At 44.2% G+C, this 16,941-nt stretch overlaps 1 protein-coding gene across 4 annotated transcripts in view; it reads right to left on the bottom strand.

Annotated features, from left to right (window-relative positions):
- Otud7a (OTU deubiquitinase 7A) overlaps positions 1–16,941 on the bottom strand; it is a 339,117-nt gene that overhangs the window by 36,248 nt on the left and 285,928 nt on the right. For all 4 annotated transcript variants that reach the window (XM_074061818.1, XM_074061817.1, XM_074061816.1 and 1 more), the window contains 3 exons: positions 13,398–13,499; positions 9,088–9,215; positions 8,302–8,414 (listed from right to left, as the gene is read on the bottom strand). In XM_074061818.1, the coding sequence (XP_073917919.1) occupies positions 8,302–8,414; positions 9,088–9,215; positions 13,398–13,499 (343 nt within the window). The remainder of the gene's footprint in view (positions 1–8,301; positions 8,415–9,087; positions 9,216–13,397; positions 13,500–16,941) is intronic.

Raw genomic sequence — 16,941 nt, 5'->3', positions numbered from 1 at the left:
AAAGTTCTGTTTAGTTCACATGCCCATTTCCTTATTGGTTCATTAGTTTGGGGAGAATTTAGTTTTTTAAGTTCCCTGTATATTCTGGTTATCAGTCCTTTGTCTGATGTATAGTTGGCAAATATTTTCTCCCACTCTGTGGGTGTTCTCTTCAGTTTAGAGACCATTTCTTTTGATGAACAGAAGCTTTTTAGTTTTATGAGGTCCCATTTATCTATGCTATCTCTTAGTTGCTGTGCTGCTGGGGTTTCATTGAGAAAGTTCTTACCTATACCTACTAACTCCAGAGTATTTCCTACTCTTTCTTGTATCAACTTAAGAGTTTGGGGTCTGATATTAAGATCCTTGATCCATTTTGAGTTAATCTTGGTATAGGGTGATATACATGGATCTAGTTTCAGTTTTTTGCAGACTGCTAACCAGTTTTCCCAGCAGTTTTTGTTGAAGAGGCTGCTTTTTCTCCATTGTATATTTTTAGCTCCTTTGTCAAAGACAAGTTGGTTATAGTTGTGTGGCTTCATATCTGGGTCCTCTATTCTGTTCCACTGGTCTTCATGTCTGTTTTTGTGACAGTACCATGCTGTTTTTATTGTTATTGCTTTGTAATATAGTTTGAAGTCAGGTATTGTGATACCTCCTGCATAGTTCTTTTGACTGAGTATTGCCTTGGCTATTCGTGGCCTCTTGTGTTTCCATATAAATTTAACGGTAGATTTTTCAATCTCTTTAATGAATGTCATTGGAATTTTGATGGGAATTGCTTTAAACATGTAGATTACTTTGGGGAGTATCGACATTTTTACTATGTTGATTCTACCAATCCATGAGCATGGGAGATCTCTCCACTTTCTATAGTCTTCCTCAATCTCTTTCTTCAGAAGTGTATAGTTTTCCTTGTAGAGGTCTTTCACATCTTTTGTTAGGTTTACACCTAGGTATTTGATTTTTTTTGAGGCTATTGTAAATGGAATTGTTTTCATATATTCTTTTTCAGTTTGTTCATTATTAGTGTATAGAAATGCTAATGATTTTTCTATGTTGATTTTATATCCTGCTACCTTGCTATAGCTATTGATGATGTCTAGAAGCTTCTGAGTAGAGTTTTTTGGCTTTGGTCTTCTTTTCAACTAGAAATGTCTTTAAAATCTTGACTTGGACATCATAACTGTAAAGTGAGGACCCCTTATACAAACAGATGCTCACTTTGTGGGTGGAAGTCACAGTGCCTTAGTGAATGTACTCAACACATCCTTCCACGTGAGCAGCAGCCCCATGGCCTGGGAGAGCAGCACTGTGGGGTGGGCACCTCCCAGGAATGGAGCAACACTCACTTTTCCTTAAAAGACCTACTTAAGTTTATGTCTCTAAGAAGCTTAAGTTGGTTTTTAAGGTGTTTTAGTGATTATGGAATCATTTAGGATTCCAGATATTCTGAGAAAGGTCAATAAAAAAGAATGCAGCAAATACACTGTCGGTTGAATTACAGAAACTCAACCAGAGGGAGGAAGGGAGGGGAAGGAGAGAAGGAGAGAGGGAGGGAGAAGGAGAGCGAGAGAGAGAGAGAGAGAGAGAGAGAGAGAGAGAGAGAGAGAGAGAGAGAGAAGCACATCTGAGAAACAGGAAGGGGGCTGGAAGACAGCCAGAAGGAGATGCCTGAGTATCCTCGAGGGGGGTCACCTTTGCTCTATTTCCCTTTTTCTCTCTGTTCTATTAGCCTCTCAAATTTCATGAAATTTGTCTCATCAAATATAGAAACAAGATTCTTCTCAATTAGAAATGTCTTTAAAATTTTGACTTGGATGTCATAACTGTAAAGTGAGGACATCTAAAAGATTAAAGAATAAAAGTTATTATTTCACCACAAATCTCAAGGTAAGTTGTTGATTCTTGCTCCTTATAACTGTTTTGCATTTTTTAAGAGTGTGGGTTTGTTTTCGGTCAGCTCTAAGTTCAGATTCTGGCTCTGTCTCATGTGAGCTATAGGTCATTGGGAACTAACCAGTGATGGTTACTTTTATGTGTCAACTTGGCTGTGCTACAGGATGCCTAGATAGCCGGTTAAACCTTATTTCTGGGTATGTCTGTGAAGGTGTTCTGCATTTGAATCAATGGCTCTCCTATTGTGGGTGTGCATTGTCTAGTCTGTTGAGAATCTGAATAGAGCAAAAAGGCTGAAGAGTGTTGAATTCACTTGACTCACTGCCTCTCCTGGGACACTCATCTTCTCCGTGGCACTCCTGGGTCTCAGGCTTTCAGACTGACTTAAATCTATATCATCAGCCCTCCAGCTCTCAGGCCTTTGGACTGCACTGCCAGCTTCTTTTGGGTCTTTGTCAGTCAGAGATCGGATCATGGGACTTCTCAGAAATTTATAATCATGTATGTATGTGTGTATGTGCATATACACCTGCACATATGCACAAATACATGTGCATATATATATCTACAATAAGATATATATGTATAGCTCCACATATACATGTTTCTCTGGATAGCCTGATTAGCATATAATCTAATCATTTAAATCTCACTTTTCTTATCTGTGCTTGGCAATGATAATGGCAGCTTCATATGCCTGCCTGACACATCAGATGCGCTCAGTATATGGTAATGTCCCGATTCTCATCTGACCACACTGACTCTCCCCCAATCCCTAGGAAATTCTGACCCTTGAGAGAGCCAGCCCTACTTTGGCTCCCAGACAAAGGCTGTGCAGGGAAATGGGTGAGCACTGATCCTGTCTGGGATGGCCTTTGTTCCTTTCCTTGTTACTACTCAGATCTGGGTGATGCTGTCACAGGCCTGGGTAGGAACATGTCTTTGGGGGGTGTGTGTGTGTGTACAGTGGTCAGCCTGTGCTGCTGGCTCTGGCTTAGGCTCTTTATGTTCACTATGTATCCAGTTCTGAGCTAGGTTTTAAAAGAGAATCACAAAGAAGCACTTGGTTGGAGTGCACTGTGAGGATGCTGCAGTCTGAAAAGGGAGACAAAATACACATAATGAAACTGATGAAACAGGATCAGGACAGGGCTGCGAGCACTTCATGGCAATGCTTCTCTGGGCAGGGAGCAAACAAACAGTGGGATTTGAGAGAGACAATGTGTGTGTGTGGGTGTCTCCCAACCTCCGAGATATGAGGTCATAGATGAAATTCCCATTATTGAAGAGTTTAAAGTGCAATAAAATAAATCTCTTGAAAAGTAAACTTTGAGAGACTTATAAATATGTCCCAGTTTGTCTATCCCAAGGACCACTTTCAACATGAGAACAGCTGAACCTTGTTCATGGTCATTCCATCCTGACATGTAAGAAGATTCAATGAAAACACAAGCATTTGGAAATCCACATTTCAGAGTTTAGCTGGGAGAAGCTTGATCATGAAAATGTCCTTCCCTATTTGCATCCAGCAAACTTTGAATCAGGAAGACATTCTGGGTTTTCTGTGTTGTTGGGAAGATTTCCACAAAGCATATTAAAACTTTAGAGAAGAGTTTGGGGCACATTTGCTTTGGAGGACTGGATGAGAAAGCAAGGAGTTTACTCCATCACCCATAGAACTAAAGGTGAGAGAGTAGCAAGACTCCAGTTCACCATAATAATAGAGACAGGCTTCTGAGCTAAGGGTTAGGAGAGAAAAGAGAGAGCATGGCACCTGAGAGGCAGAAAACCTGGACTTGAACTATGGCTCTAAGTTTTGCAGAACTATTCCATAGAAAGTTACTTTCCATCTTGAGTTCCAGTGTCATCATGTGTTAAGTGAGATTATAATCATTTTCTCATAGCATTACTGTAAAGACAGAATGAAACAGAGAGTAGGAAAACTCACAGCACATGGTAAATAGTAAGTGTCGCATTAGTGAATCCATCTTGTTTAGAGCTTGTGAAGATGAGGATATGAACTCTGTTTAGTCTCTGAGTTTTATATAACTGTTCCTCATCTCAATCAGTAGACCTGGATGAATGTCAGAAAGCTGATGTGTTCTCAGAAAGCTGATGTGTTCTGTCTGATTGATCTTCTTTGATTGACGTTATCTATCTTGTGATTTTCAAGTTAGAATGTTATATCCAGTCAAACTATCCATCAAAGTGGTGAGGTAAAAGTAAAGACAGATTCCAACACGCAAGGACTCAAAGTGTCTATCAATAATAAACTCTTTCTTAAGGAGTCACTGCAGCTTTTCACAGTGTGCTCTGGCAAACCCTATGACTTCGGACTGAAAGCCTAAAAAACGTGTGTAATTATTCTGGTCACTTGTCCTATCAATCCCATGCTGGAGAGTACTGTAGATCCTTTCCTTTTGTACATTATCCCTTTCCCCTTCTCTGGCTGCTGTCTGTGAGCACCTGCAGAACCAGCACAGGCCAGAGAGAAGAGGAGAGAGTTTGGCAAAATTCTTGATTCTCTTCATTCAATGCCCACTGTACTTGGCAGAGGTCCCAATGATCCCTTTGAAGGAAGTACTTTGGTGGGTCTTCAGGCCTCTGGAAATTGAGGGCTTGACTTCACTTCATTGGGCAGAGGTGGTTGTACCTCAATATGACTGTTTATGATCACTCCTCAGCCCTTTCCTCTGGGGTTCACCCTTAGTGGAATCACCCATCATAGGTATGACCTCCTGAAAACAGCCCAGCTTGGGCCTCCTTCTGTGGGTCTAGGCTTAGCTCTCAGAAAGCTTAGTATCATGATTCATCCAGAACTCCCACAGCCCTATGAATCCTGGGGATGACTGGCCTCTGCCTCAGAGCCCTTGAGTGGGTGTCAAATAGTAGTGCTTGTGGCCCTCAAGCCTAAGAGATGATGCCTCCTATGGCTTGTATATGGAATATCCCCCAAAGCCCATGTATTGGGGTCTCGGCCCCCAGCTTAGTGTTACTGGGTGGTGTGGAACCTTTAAGAGGTGAGGGCCTGGTGGGAAGTCTTCAGGTCACTGGGGGCATGCTCTTGAGGGAGGGATTGTGGCACCCCAGCCTCTTCCTCTTTTATGCATTCAGCTCTGCTCTACCATGAGCTCTTGCCATGATATGCTGCCTTGCCACAGTCCCAAAAGTGAAGTGATGATAGACTGAAACTTCAAAACTGTGAGTCAAAATAAACCTCTCAGGTATTTATTACAATAGTGGAAAACCAACTAACACAATGCTATACATATATCAGTTAACATAAAGAAGGAAACCTCTTTCTCAGGGATGAGACAGGAAAAACGTAGACCACACTTGCTTTAAAAAGTCTCTGTTTTAGAGTTCTGAAACCCAAGTGAATCCTTGGAGTGGGTGATAGCTCTCAAGCACCCCTTGGTATGTCTGATCTGGTATGTTGCTGCAGTGTTCAGTGTTCTTATTTTCAGTCCATAGAATGCCGCCCAAACTCCTGGCTCTAAGAAAAGGTGTATCTTCTGCCCAGTTTCACAGCCCTCTCCTCTTAACTGGCCACAAAAAGTTCAACCTCCACCAAAGAACATCGGAAAATAGAAGCAACTTTCTTTTCAGACATCTGCATACATGTCTATTGTAGTTTGCCATATACTATTGCAAATATTTTTGTTTTTTCATTTTTTCTTTCTCCATTGCTGAAATCACTGGCTCAGGATTCTGACTAGAGAATAGTCTATAACTCTGTTATAGACCAGAGTGGGTATGTCCTTGTTCCCATCACCTCCACTCCGAGAGGTGGCTTTCAGGTGACCAATCTAAGCTTCTGCAAACGGTGCTATACTTAAGGGATTCTGTTAGGCTATGGAGTACAGTACAGAGAAGATACTTAATGATTAGACCAAATTTCTACTTTTTGGCTCTTCCATTTTTCATTGTTGTGATCCTAGGAAGTCACTTCATCCCACTGAGGCTCAACTTTGCAATCTGAGAAGGGGAGTACCCCAGGTTTGCAGGGCAGAATGTGACAGGAGATACACAGAGTGTCCAATACAGGGCTTGCACGTGGAGCTGCTATTTCATGGAGCTCCACACTCCAGAGGCTCACTCACCACCCTCCAGACCCCCCAGTGCTGACCATACTTTCTATCTCTGACTCCTAATAGAGTAAAGAATTATAGAGTGAAGAATTTTTGTTCTTTCCTTAAATAGACACATGCCCATCCCACCCTTGGTTGTCTGGTTATTCCTCTCTGAACTCTCGAAGGAGTATTCATTCTCTCTTGTGATGTGGTAGCCAGAAGGATGGATTCCAGGTACGGGCACCACACTTTCATACCAAAAAGGAACAAGCCTGGGTCATTTTAGAGATTTATAACTGCATCTAAATCTTTTTGTCATATTGTGGCTGATCACTCAGACTGAACCATTTAATGTTTCAAGAGTAGGCTTTTGCACTGGTAATTTCTTTGTTTTTGGTTTTTGGTTTTTGGAGGTACTGAGGTTTGAACTCAGGGCTTGCAGAGTTCACCTGGGGTGCACCTGGGGTTTGTCCCTGTATGAGGGGAGACAGGGACGAACCCCAGGTGCACCCTCCATACCATCACCATTTGAACCCCTTCATGTCCCAGGGACGAGGCAGCAAGGGCTGAGACTGTGGTATGACCAGCCATGGGACCTTAGGCAGAGCCCCTCTTGGACAGGGGACTCAGAGGACGTGGTGTGTGGTGGTGAACACCTGCTGATATGGTTTACATATGGTGTGAGTGTGTCCCACAAGGGTTCACGTGTTGGAGGCATGGTCTCCAGTGTGGTGATGTTGGAAAGGGGTGGGACTTTTGGGGCCTTGGAGGAGGTTGTTAGGTTACTGGGGGAGCTGCCCTTGGTGGAGATTTTGTGGGACTCTGAGTTAATTCTCTCTAGAGGATTAGAAAAAGAGGAACTCTAGCTCCTCCCTGCACTCTGTGATTGCTCCTTTTCCCATGCATTCTCACAGTGGTGTAATACACTATGAGGTGAAGTAGTCAGGGTGGCCCATGTCAGGGCAAGTGCTATGAGCTATGCTTTTTGGACTTTCAGCCTCCAAAACCATGAGCTAAATGAACCTCTTCTCTTCTTAACTACCCAGCCTCAGGCATTTTGTTATAACAGCAAAAGAAAAGACCACTTAGATTCATTATTGCTGCTGACACTGTCTCCCTCAAAGAAATACATGTTCTGGATCCAACCCACCAGCACCTATGGGGTGAAAGGCCTGTGGCAGGTGCAGGAGAGGCAACAGTAGAAGAGATGCCAAGGAACACTTGTGAAGTGTTGTGAGCAAAACTTGGGAGGCTTGAAAAAGAGAACTGACTGAGCATTCACAATGTTTGTCCCCAAATGTTCTAAACAAGGCTGACTGTGGTACTGACACACAGCACTAAAACAAAATGACAATTGTGGGCCTGAGTCTGCGTGTTTCTGTATTGAAATACAGTTCCACTTGCTGCTGCGGACCCCATTGGAGCCTGTCCTTTAGCTGGAGACCTCTAGAGAGGGCCAGGCCCACTGAGGTGGATGGGTGAGAGTCCAGAGGCCACATCAGGGTCTGTGAGCCTGAGGCCAGCCCAGAGCTGCATAAGTCTCTGATCCTGTGGTGGGTCTCTATGTGGCAATGCCCACACTTCCTGTGTCTGGCAAAGACCTTTTCTGGGGATGACATCTTTGCCTTCAAAAGGTTCAAAACAGTAACAAACTAAAGCACACATCCGTCACAATGTTGTGGCCAAAGCCTCTGTGGCCACCCTGCTAGTCTGGCCAGCTATTCATTCCCACACTGGAACATTTGAGCTGAATCTGCAGGATCAAATTCCTCCTAAATGTGCACTGAATGTGGGAAGCCTTTTTGCTGGGAACATGTTCAATGTTCAGAATCCCTCTGGGAAATATGGGGCTAGTTTAATGATTTTTGCTTTCAATGTGACTTGAAGTCACATATTAAATAGCTATTTAGGTATGGAAAAAAACCTAAACTCAGCAGCCAGAGTCTTCACATCCTTACTGTGCAGTGGCAGTGTATGTATGGGAATGATCAGCCCTGCTGGTTCTGGGTGATGAGGCCCGAGGAAGATAGGCAGCTTACATGAACTTATGCCTTTGCCACAGAGAGAGGCATGTGGAGGCTGGGCACACTTGTTCCACCATCCTCCACAACCTCCTATGCATCCTTGCTTAGAATCTAACATTTCATATGTGCATGTGTGAACACGTCACAATGACATGTACAATTAATTAATATGTACTAATTTAAAAAAGAATCTAACGTTTGAAAGCTGCAATCTCTCTTGTCTTTTACAGCTTTGGGGTACCACATTGTGCCTACGCCCTCCCTCCAACACTGTTGGGTGGCTGGGAGCTTGAGGTGACCTTGGGAAGAGGTGGGGTAGCACTTACCCCCCACCCGTGCCGCCGTTCTTGCTGAAGTGCGTGCGTGGCTCGCTGGAGGCCAGCTTCAGCAGCTCGGTCCACTCTCGCTCCCATTCCTCCTCCGTGTACACCAGTCCTGACTGGCGCAGAGGGAAGGTGGTTCAGGAGGCAGTGGACACTGCAGCCTACCCTCGTCTCCTTTCCCTCCCCACCCAGGCAGCCACTCCAGGTCATGCACGTTGATCTAAGCCCCGACAGGATCCAGGCTGGACACATCCGTTAATGACCCCTAAGGGTGCCTCTTTGTTTGGACAGATTTTCAGGAGCCCCAGTGTCTAATGTCAGAGCTGTTGGTTGTCCAGCAAGGGTCATTCCCAAGGGCAGGAATGACCTGAGCAGGCCCATTTCAGGCAGAAAGTAGGCAGATTCTTTTTCTAGGAGAGCGAGGTGCTAATGTTCACTGTGGTTAGGCGATTGGCATTCTCTCTGGATAGAACTTACGTGTGGGCTGGTGGATGATGGGACAGATGCACCTGAAAACTAATTCATTATCCAAGCTGGGACTTTGAGAGTGAGAGGGGAAGGCTTTCCTAATTACAGCAGCATGGGAAGTGTGATGGGAATGTAGCTGCTGTCCACCAGGCTGCTCCTCTGCCATGGGCTTAAATGTGAGAGGCCTCACTAATCCCAGAAGCGGTTTCTGCCTGACCTTACAAGATGGACTGGGACTGGGGCCAAGCTCTGGACTCCAGCATGGCTGGATGCTGCACCTAGTGTAGGTCCTGGGCTCCAGCCAGGTCAGTGGGTACCAACCTCCTTGTTCTGCTGTGTCTGCTGCCACCTCCACCTCCGCTTCAGAGCTTCTCGCTCCGCGCCCGTCCTCATCATGGTGTAGAGTGCTTTCCTCAAAACCAGGTCCCGGTCGTGAAAGCCCCACATCCCTGTAGCCAGGAGACCATGAGCAGAGGAGAAAGAGAGAGAACATGAGAAGGGCAAGTTGGGACCTTTTGGGCTAGCCTACTGCTGTGATAGTCAGTTGTTTGGTTCTCATCGCTAGCATGTAGTTACCCACTCTCCTCTTCCCTCTGCTTCCCATGGCTCAAGTAGATGAATGAAGCCACACATTTCCTTCCTAGCAAAACAACAGAGGGCAAGAAGCAAGGGGCTCCCTGTCTCTGGGACCCATGGCTACCCACCCTCAGCTAGTAGGTTTGCTTTGAGAGACCTAATGCCCGAAATGCAGGTCATGCATCTGGGTAGGAGACTGCATTTGGGGACAAGCTGGTGACATGTCCTCATGTAGTGCCTGTCAGGATGGCTAATAGTATTCTTGCTTCTCTGGGGACTGCTAGATGTAAAATGTCTGAAGTACCAGGGCATCTCAATTTTCTGAGAAGCAGAACACCAGTGGATACCACTGCACACATCAGGGCCAGAAGAGGAACCTGCCTCCTGGCAAGAGGGTGTCTCTGTGCTGGGTGGTGGTGAGGGGCTAAAAAGATAAACCAGACATCTCTAGTACATGGCTCTGGGCAGCTCTGGGGTGGTGAAGAAACAAAGCAGTGGGAGAAGCACTGAAGAGAGGTGCATCCCTGATTCCTAGGGAAAGAAGGAGGGAATTCATTTCTCCATCCATCCTTCCATCCATTATCCACCAATTCATCCACCCATTCATCCATCCATCCTAGGTGCATGGCATAGCAAAGTTCCTAAAATCTCACAGAACACACATTGTAGGAAAGTGAGAAGTGAGTAAGTCATTAAATGAGTACATAATATAAAATGTCAACACTGTAAGGAGAGATGAAGCAGATGAAGACAGAATGGCAGGTGTAGTCATTATGGCATGAATGGATGGAGTCATCAGAACAAAACCTAGAATGGGTGAAGAAGGGAGCCAAGATGATATTCCTGGCAGAGGGAAAGGCCAGGGAAAGGCTCTGACCTGGGGATGGTCCATGTGGAGCACTTGAAAAAGGCAAGAGGAAAAGGTGGCTAGAGCCAGGATGGTGGAGATAAGGCGGAGAAAACAGGCTGGCTTTCAAGTGTGCTTGGAGCTTCTACAGAGTGTGATTGGAACTGACTGTTGTCTGTAGAGGCTCCGCTGTGGCCCCTGGATATGCAGCAACCAAAGACTGCCATGGGCATTGTAGCAGCCCAGGCTTCTGTCTTTCTCTATAGGATGGATAAAGGGAAATGGCCAATGTTGTTCCTTATTCATCCTCAGACCTGGATCAGCTGCCTTCCAAGGACTCTCCAGGAAGCCTCACTACCATGGCTCTTAGTGCCAGTCTCTCATACCCAGAGTCTTCTTGTCCATTCATGTGTGCCTACAGGCCTGACTCTAGGGTTCCTATTATTTCTATGATTATCCCATAATCCTAGTATAACATTAAGTGTCCAGCAAGCAGAGTCAGTGTCTGTCACTTGGCCAATTTGGGCAGACCTGGTCCCGTGGAGTTTAGCTGTGCCAGCACAAAAGAAAACAAAGAACAGGTTGAGTATCCCTTATCTAGGGGCAGGAGTTTTTCAGATTTTAGAATATTTACACATACATAATGAGACATTTTGAGAATGGGACTGAAGTTTAAACATGAAATTCATTTGTTTCCTGTACACCTTATTTATACACATAGCCTGAAGGTAACTTATATAGTATTTTTAATAATTGTGTGCATGAAACAAAGCTTCATTGTGTATAATTTACCACCTGTGGTGCCATGCTGCTGCCCCCAAAATTTCAGATTTTGGCTTTCCAGATGAGGGTTACTCAATCTGTACTGGAATAAAAAGGCTAATGGTCTACAAGTGCTAAGCGTAATGTTCTATGGGGGATTCTCAAAAAAGGCCCTTACAGCCCTGGTGAGCATGGTTCCATCCTGCAGAAGGAACAAGGCTGGAGGGAGTCCTCTCCCCAGACTGAGAGGCCCATCACGCTCCTGGAGAAAATGTCATCTGAAAAATCTGATGACATCATGGCGGTGCGAGGCCTTGCCCACCTGTGGTACTGATAGGGACAGTGACTGTATGTACTGGAGTATCTAAGGGACAGGCCATTTCCATGCCTGAGACCTTTCAACAAAACTGTTGTTTGACATAGACAGGAGATTTCTTCTTTTATATTCTCTCTCCGGGTTTTACATAAAACAAGGTAAAACATATTTAATAACTGTAGAATAGCTAGCACTAAATGTTGTAATGAAACATGTCCCAAATACTGATATCAAGTTTTTTGAGGATAATAGCATGGAAAACTCTGAGTAAAAAGTCTGTACCCCATAAATATGTAGAATTACTGTATCAGCTAAAAGAAAAAAAATTAAGTGGAAAATGTTGGATTCTGAATTGTGAACACAGTAAGGTTAAAACTTCACTTGAGGAACTGATGAAAGACTGGAAGGCCACAGACCAAAATGCTAAAAGTGGCTGGCACTGGGGTGGGACTAATAACTTATTTCTTACCATGAGGAGTATAGAATACTTTTTAATGCCCACACATAGAATGTTCTAGTTTTGTCAAGGAAGGAAGCAGGCAGGTGGATGTCTCTGTTACCTTCGTGACTGCTGTCCAGCATCAAGCCAAGGAACATTCCACTTGCTCTCCATCTCCAATCTCCTTTGGGCCTCCCTAGGCTCTTGTCAGACCTGAAGTATTCCGTCAAAGCCTTTCCAGTCTCATCTCAGCCCATCTCTTGCTGAACAGGTAAAGAGAGGTCTAGGACTTAAGCCTTGCTCTGGGTCACAGGACCTGTTAAGGCCACATTCACCTGGGCATGTGAGTTTGACCAACAAGGATCACATTCTCCTTTGAGGGTCCTGTCCCCTGGATAAAGCCTATACTACAGGACTGATGACAAGCAAAGTGGCCTGCTTCTGGGGGCCCTAGCACAAATGCAGACCTTGCCTGTAGAATGGATTCAGCCTTGTGTGTGTATGGCTGGGCCTAGAGGGGATGACTGAGTTTCTGGAAAGTCGACTATGACCTTCAGTTATCCCCATATTGCCAAATATTGCCATCCAGGCCAAGCAATTCCTATCAAAATCTCAGAAAGGAAATTATTAATCTAGAATTCTGTACCTCAGATATATAGAGGGAAATCATTATCCCTAGATGTGCAGTGAATAAATTAAAGGAAATATTAAAGCCACCTGCTGATTTGACTTTTTTTGTACTGGTGTGTGTGGGGGTGTTGGTATTGGGGCTTAACCTCAGGGTCTCACTCTTGCTAGGCAGGTGCTCTACCACTTAAGCCATGCCCCCAACCCTTTTTTGTTTCAGTTATTTTTTGGATAGGGTCTGGCATTTTTCTGCCCAGACTGTCCTTGTACTGTGATCCTCCTCCTTAAGCTTCCTGCATATCTGGGATTACAGGTGTGCACAACTACCCCAACTTATACCACCACACCCAGTTTAATTGTTGAAATGGGGTCTCACTTTTTCTCCCTGGTTGGCAATGAATGGCTATTCTCCTGATATCTGTCCCCAAGTACCTGGGATTATAGAGCTGTACCCTCAAGCCTGGCCCTGGAGTGGCTTTCTGTGAGCAGACAGTTCAATGGCTGTTGGGGAAAGTTGCTGATATGTCTGCTGTGGATTCTGAATGTGGTGATCCCTCTGGGATTCACCCAAGTGGCATCCACGTCTGTCTACATATCAGTCCAAGTTCACTGCAGACTACTGTCAACACACTGGCCCCACAACTACCCTGCCTCATGCTAGCCTCACCTAGCTGAGTCTGCCTCATACTGCCTCTATGCTTTGTATATGTGGTCTCCTTGCTTGGAACATCTTCTTTCTTAGTCTTTCAAGTTCTTCAAGTCTCAATAAAGACTCTGCCTTCTGGAGGAAGTCCCCTTTGATCACTCCAGGTCACAATCTCTAATTCCCATCCCTGCAGCTCCCACTCAGGGACTCCTATTAAAACAAGTCTTTTTTCACATGTGTTCTGTCTCTCCACCAACCCACTCAGGTGCTTGACCAGAAGGACCAAAATTATTGGCTCCATCTCATAAGAACTCTTCCAGATGACATGACATGGCTCTACTTAGCATGTGGCTGTGTTTTCACAATGCACCACACAGGCCTGGAGCCCCATCTCCCCCTGATGTGCTGTGGAGCTTACCCAGAGAGGCTGCATGTAAAAGGCAGTTCCCATCCCCTGTTGTGGCCAAAGGAAGAAGCCGCTTGCAGCTCGTGCACACAGTGGACCACCAGTTCAGGCGACCTGGAACAGAGGATCACTTTAGAATAGAAGCCCAGCAAAGGCAGGGACCAGGTGTGTGTCTGCTTAGTAATCACAAGCATCAGTGCATCCCCAGGAGAAGGCAGAGCATTATGACTACTTTTTCTCAAATAAAATGAAGAGCAAAAGCTCTGCTTAAGCTTTCTAAAAAGTAGCTGATGGTAGAAGCAAAAATTTTAATGTTGTATGTCTCATAGAGTAAATATTTAAGACAATCATGTTATGAACAATGGAAAATAAAGGATCGAAAAGGCATGTCAGACTTACGTGCTTCACTAAGAGTGCTTAAATGTCAACACCAGTGTGCTTTGATAAGGTGTCTGTATATAATAGAATAGAATGTACGTATATAATATAATACAATGATAAATACCCTTAAATAACTCAAAAGGGTACAAGAGAAAGGGGAAAAATAAATACTAACACAGTCACAACAAATGAATGACAAGATAACAGATTTAGGTTTAAGCCAGGAAGATATATCGATACTCATATCAAGTGTGAATGAAGTAAACACTCCAATTGCAAGGAAAAGCATTTCAGTTACGCAGGAGTACGTTCTGGAGATCTAGTGCACAGCCTGGTGCCCATTAGTTAAACCATATTGGACACTTGAAATTTGCTAAGAGAGTAGATCTTCCATCTTCTCACTTACATACCAAAAAATAGTAACAATGTGAAAGGACATGCTAACTAGCTTAATTGTGGTAGTCATTTCACAGTGTATATGTGTATAAACTTTTATACTATTACCTGCACACCACAAATATGTACAGTTAGCCTGCTACAGGTTGATGCACACTGCATGAAGACATGAGACTCTTGTGTTAGAGACAAAGGATGCCATTACTTGCAACACAACAACAACACAACACAAGCATCATATTGTTTATGTTCATTCTCTTCCTTCCCCAAACATCACAGAGGTGCTGTGAAAGCTGGCACAGGTGGACAGAAGGCAGGTTCATGCTTAAGGAACCCCAAACTTATTAAACCCTAAACCTTTATAGTGGCTACAGGCAAATCTGCCTAACTTCTATCTTGGAGGGAGACATTTTATTTCCTTTGGTGGACAGTGAACAAATGTTCCATCTGTCACAGAGAAGATGGCATCTCTTTCTGAGAGCATAGAGCTCATTATACTCTGTGGGCCCTGCTGATGGTGGTTCCAGCTCTATTGCACTTTCCAAAGCTTTCTGATGAGGGTTTTAGCTACTCACCCTGTGTTCATCAAAGGGCCTCAGGAAAAAAGCCAGGAAAAGCTTTTCACAGATAATACCAGGTGCATGCCTGGAGTCTCCCAAGTTTTGTTAAGCATGTCCCTCTACCTAGATTTTATAGCCCCCTCCCCAGGGTTAAGGCAGCTGCAGATGCAGGCTTACCCTACGTTGAGTTTCTTAGCCCCTTTAATTCTCTGTACCTCAGCAGCATTTAGCTGTTCTTTGTAAGGAGACTTCTCTATTTCTCCCTTTTCTCACTGGGGCAGGCAGACAGGTAGATTTGTTATTAGGTCCTCATTTAACGTGGAGGTAGCTGATTGTCAATGCATTATTTTTGGATATTAATTCAACATGTAACATTTGTAATAAGTCCAACTTGTTGTAATGCATTGATGGGTTCAATTTGCTAAATACTTCATTTGTAATTGTTGTCATGATTATTCCTGAGAGAGACTCATAAGCCCATCACTGTCAAATGGACATGACATATCCATGCAGGCTTGGTCCCCACAGCATCTTGGAATTATGTGAAAAAGTGGCAACTAAGGCTTTTTGGGGAGACTTTATCCCCACACTGCTGCCCAACATGGAACTGCTGACTCTGTGGGGCTCTCTATACACAGAGTCCTCTACATGCTAGACATGATTCACTGATGCCTTTGTGAAACTGCAAACCGGTGGTGTCCACTGGGCTGTGGTGACTGTTTAGCTCTAGGCCAGCTCTGAAGGTGAACCTGCACAGGACTCAAAGCTGCTCTTATAACTCTGGCCAACCCTCTTGATGGGGCTTGTTACATGTTTACTGATCCTCAGGCTATTGTCAATGACCTAGCAATTTAGTCTGCTACTTGGAAAACTACAGACTGGTAGATTAAAGATGTCCTCCTTTGGGCCCGTGAGCTGGGACAGAAAATTGCAGCTGCTGATCCAAATGTCTGGGTCACTTGTGTTAATGAGACTGACCAGCCTCCAGTAGCTTGTAGAGTCTACACCTCCCAGATGCCTCTACTGCTGCCTAGACCTCTAAATCCTGCACACGGCAGCACTCTACTATCATGGAGGGGGTAGAGAGTAAAGGGGTCCAGGGCCTGATGCAGAGGTTGTTACTGCATGCCACATGTGTTGAACACTGCCTCATAGTGGAGGAGGACACATCTCAAGGACTCTTGAGATGCTGCTCCTTTTTCTTCCTGGCAGACAGACTGTCAGGGCTGTTGGCACTGCCTCACTTTTGCTGAAACTTTCTCAGGCAACAGAGCTGTAGTTCTGGTCCAATTAGCCAACACTGGCTACATCATTATAACACTTAAAATGAATCCCTGCCGTGTTTTTGGCTTCCTAGACCATCTTCAGGCTGACAACCATATGCCTTTTATTAAAGAGCCACTCATGGGGCTGATAGTGGAGATCTTCAGTGGTGTTTCCACATTCTCTAAGATCTATGTGTACCTGATATGATTGAGTGTTGGGTGGCCTTCTAAAAATTAGCTGCAAAAACAAGTTCTGACTGTAGATACAACCTTGCTGTTGATAAACCACCCAGACTAAGGCATTTAGTTATCTCAGCCTGGATGGACTAAGACACTGACCATACCTCCTTCATCTCTTCCTAATATATACCAGTCTTAATCAGCTTGTACTCTATAGGTATAGCTGCTACAGACTGGGCAGTTCAAATAACAGACATATATTTCTCAGAGTTCTAGAAAAAATGCCAAATATATTGAAAAGGTGAATAGTCAATATAATCTTGAACAAAGTCAGAGCACCTAAGTCATTGATTTCATAACTTGTTATAATGTGATAGCAATCAAGACATTGTAGTGTTGGTGTAAAAAAGACAAATCAATTATAGAGACCAGAACAGACCCACAATTATGGCCAAGTGGTTTTCCAAAAGGTTCCAAGGGCTTGCAATGGAGAAATGAAACTATTTTTTCAAGAAATAGTGCTAGATAAAGGAAATGCAAATTAAAACCACACTAAGATTCCACCTCACCCCTGTTAGAATAGCCATCATTAGCAACACCACTAACAACAGGTGTTGGCGAGGATGCAGGGAAAAAGGAACCCTCTTACACTGCTGGTGGGAATGTAAACTAGTACAATCACTCTGGAAAAAAATTTGGAGGCTACTTAAAAATCTAAACATTGATCTACCATATGATCCAGCAATACCACTCTTGGGGATATACCCAAAGACT

Source organism: Castor canadensis, chromosome 19 (assembly GCF_047511655.1).
Source record: "Castor canadensis chromosome 19, mCasCan1.hap1v2, whole genome shotgun sequence".
In the NCBI taxonomy this organism is placed as follows: Eukaryota; Metazoa; Chordata; class Mammalia; order Rodentia; family Castoridae; genus Castor; species Castor canadensis.
The sequence above is the reverse complement of the archived record's forward strand: the minus strand, read 5'-3'. Positions and strand labels throughout refer to the sequence as shown.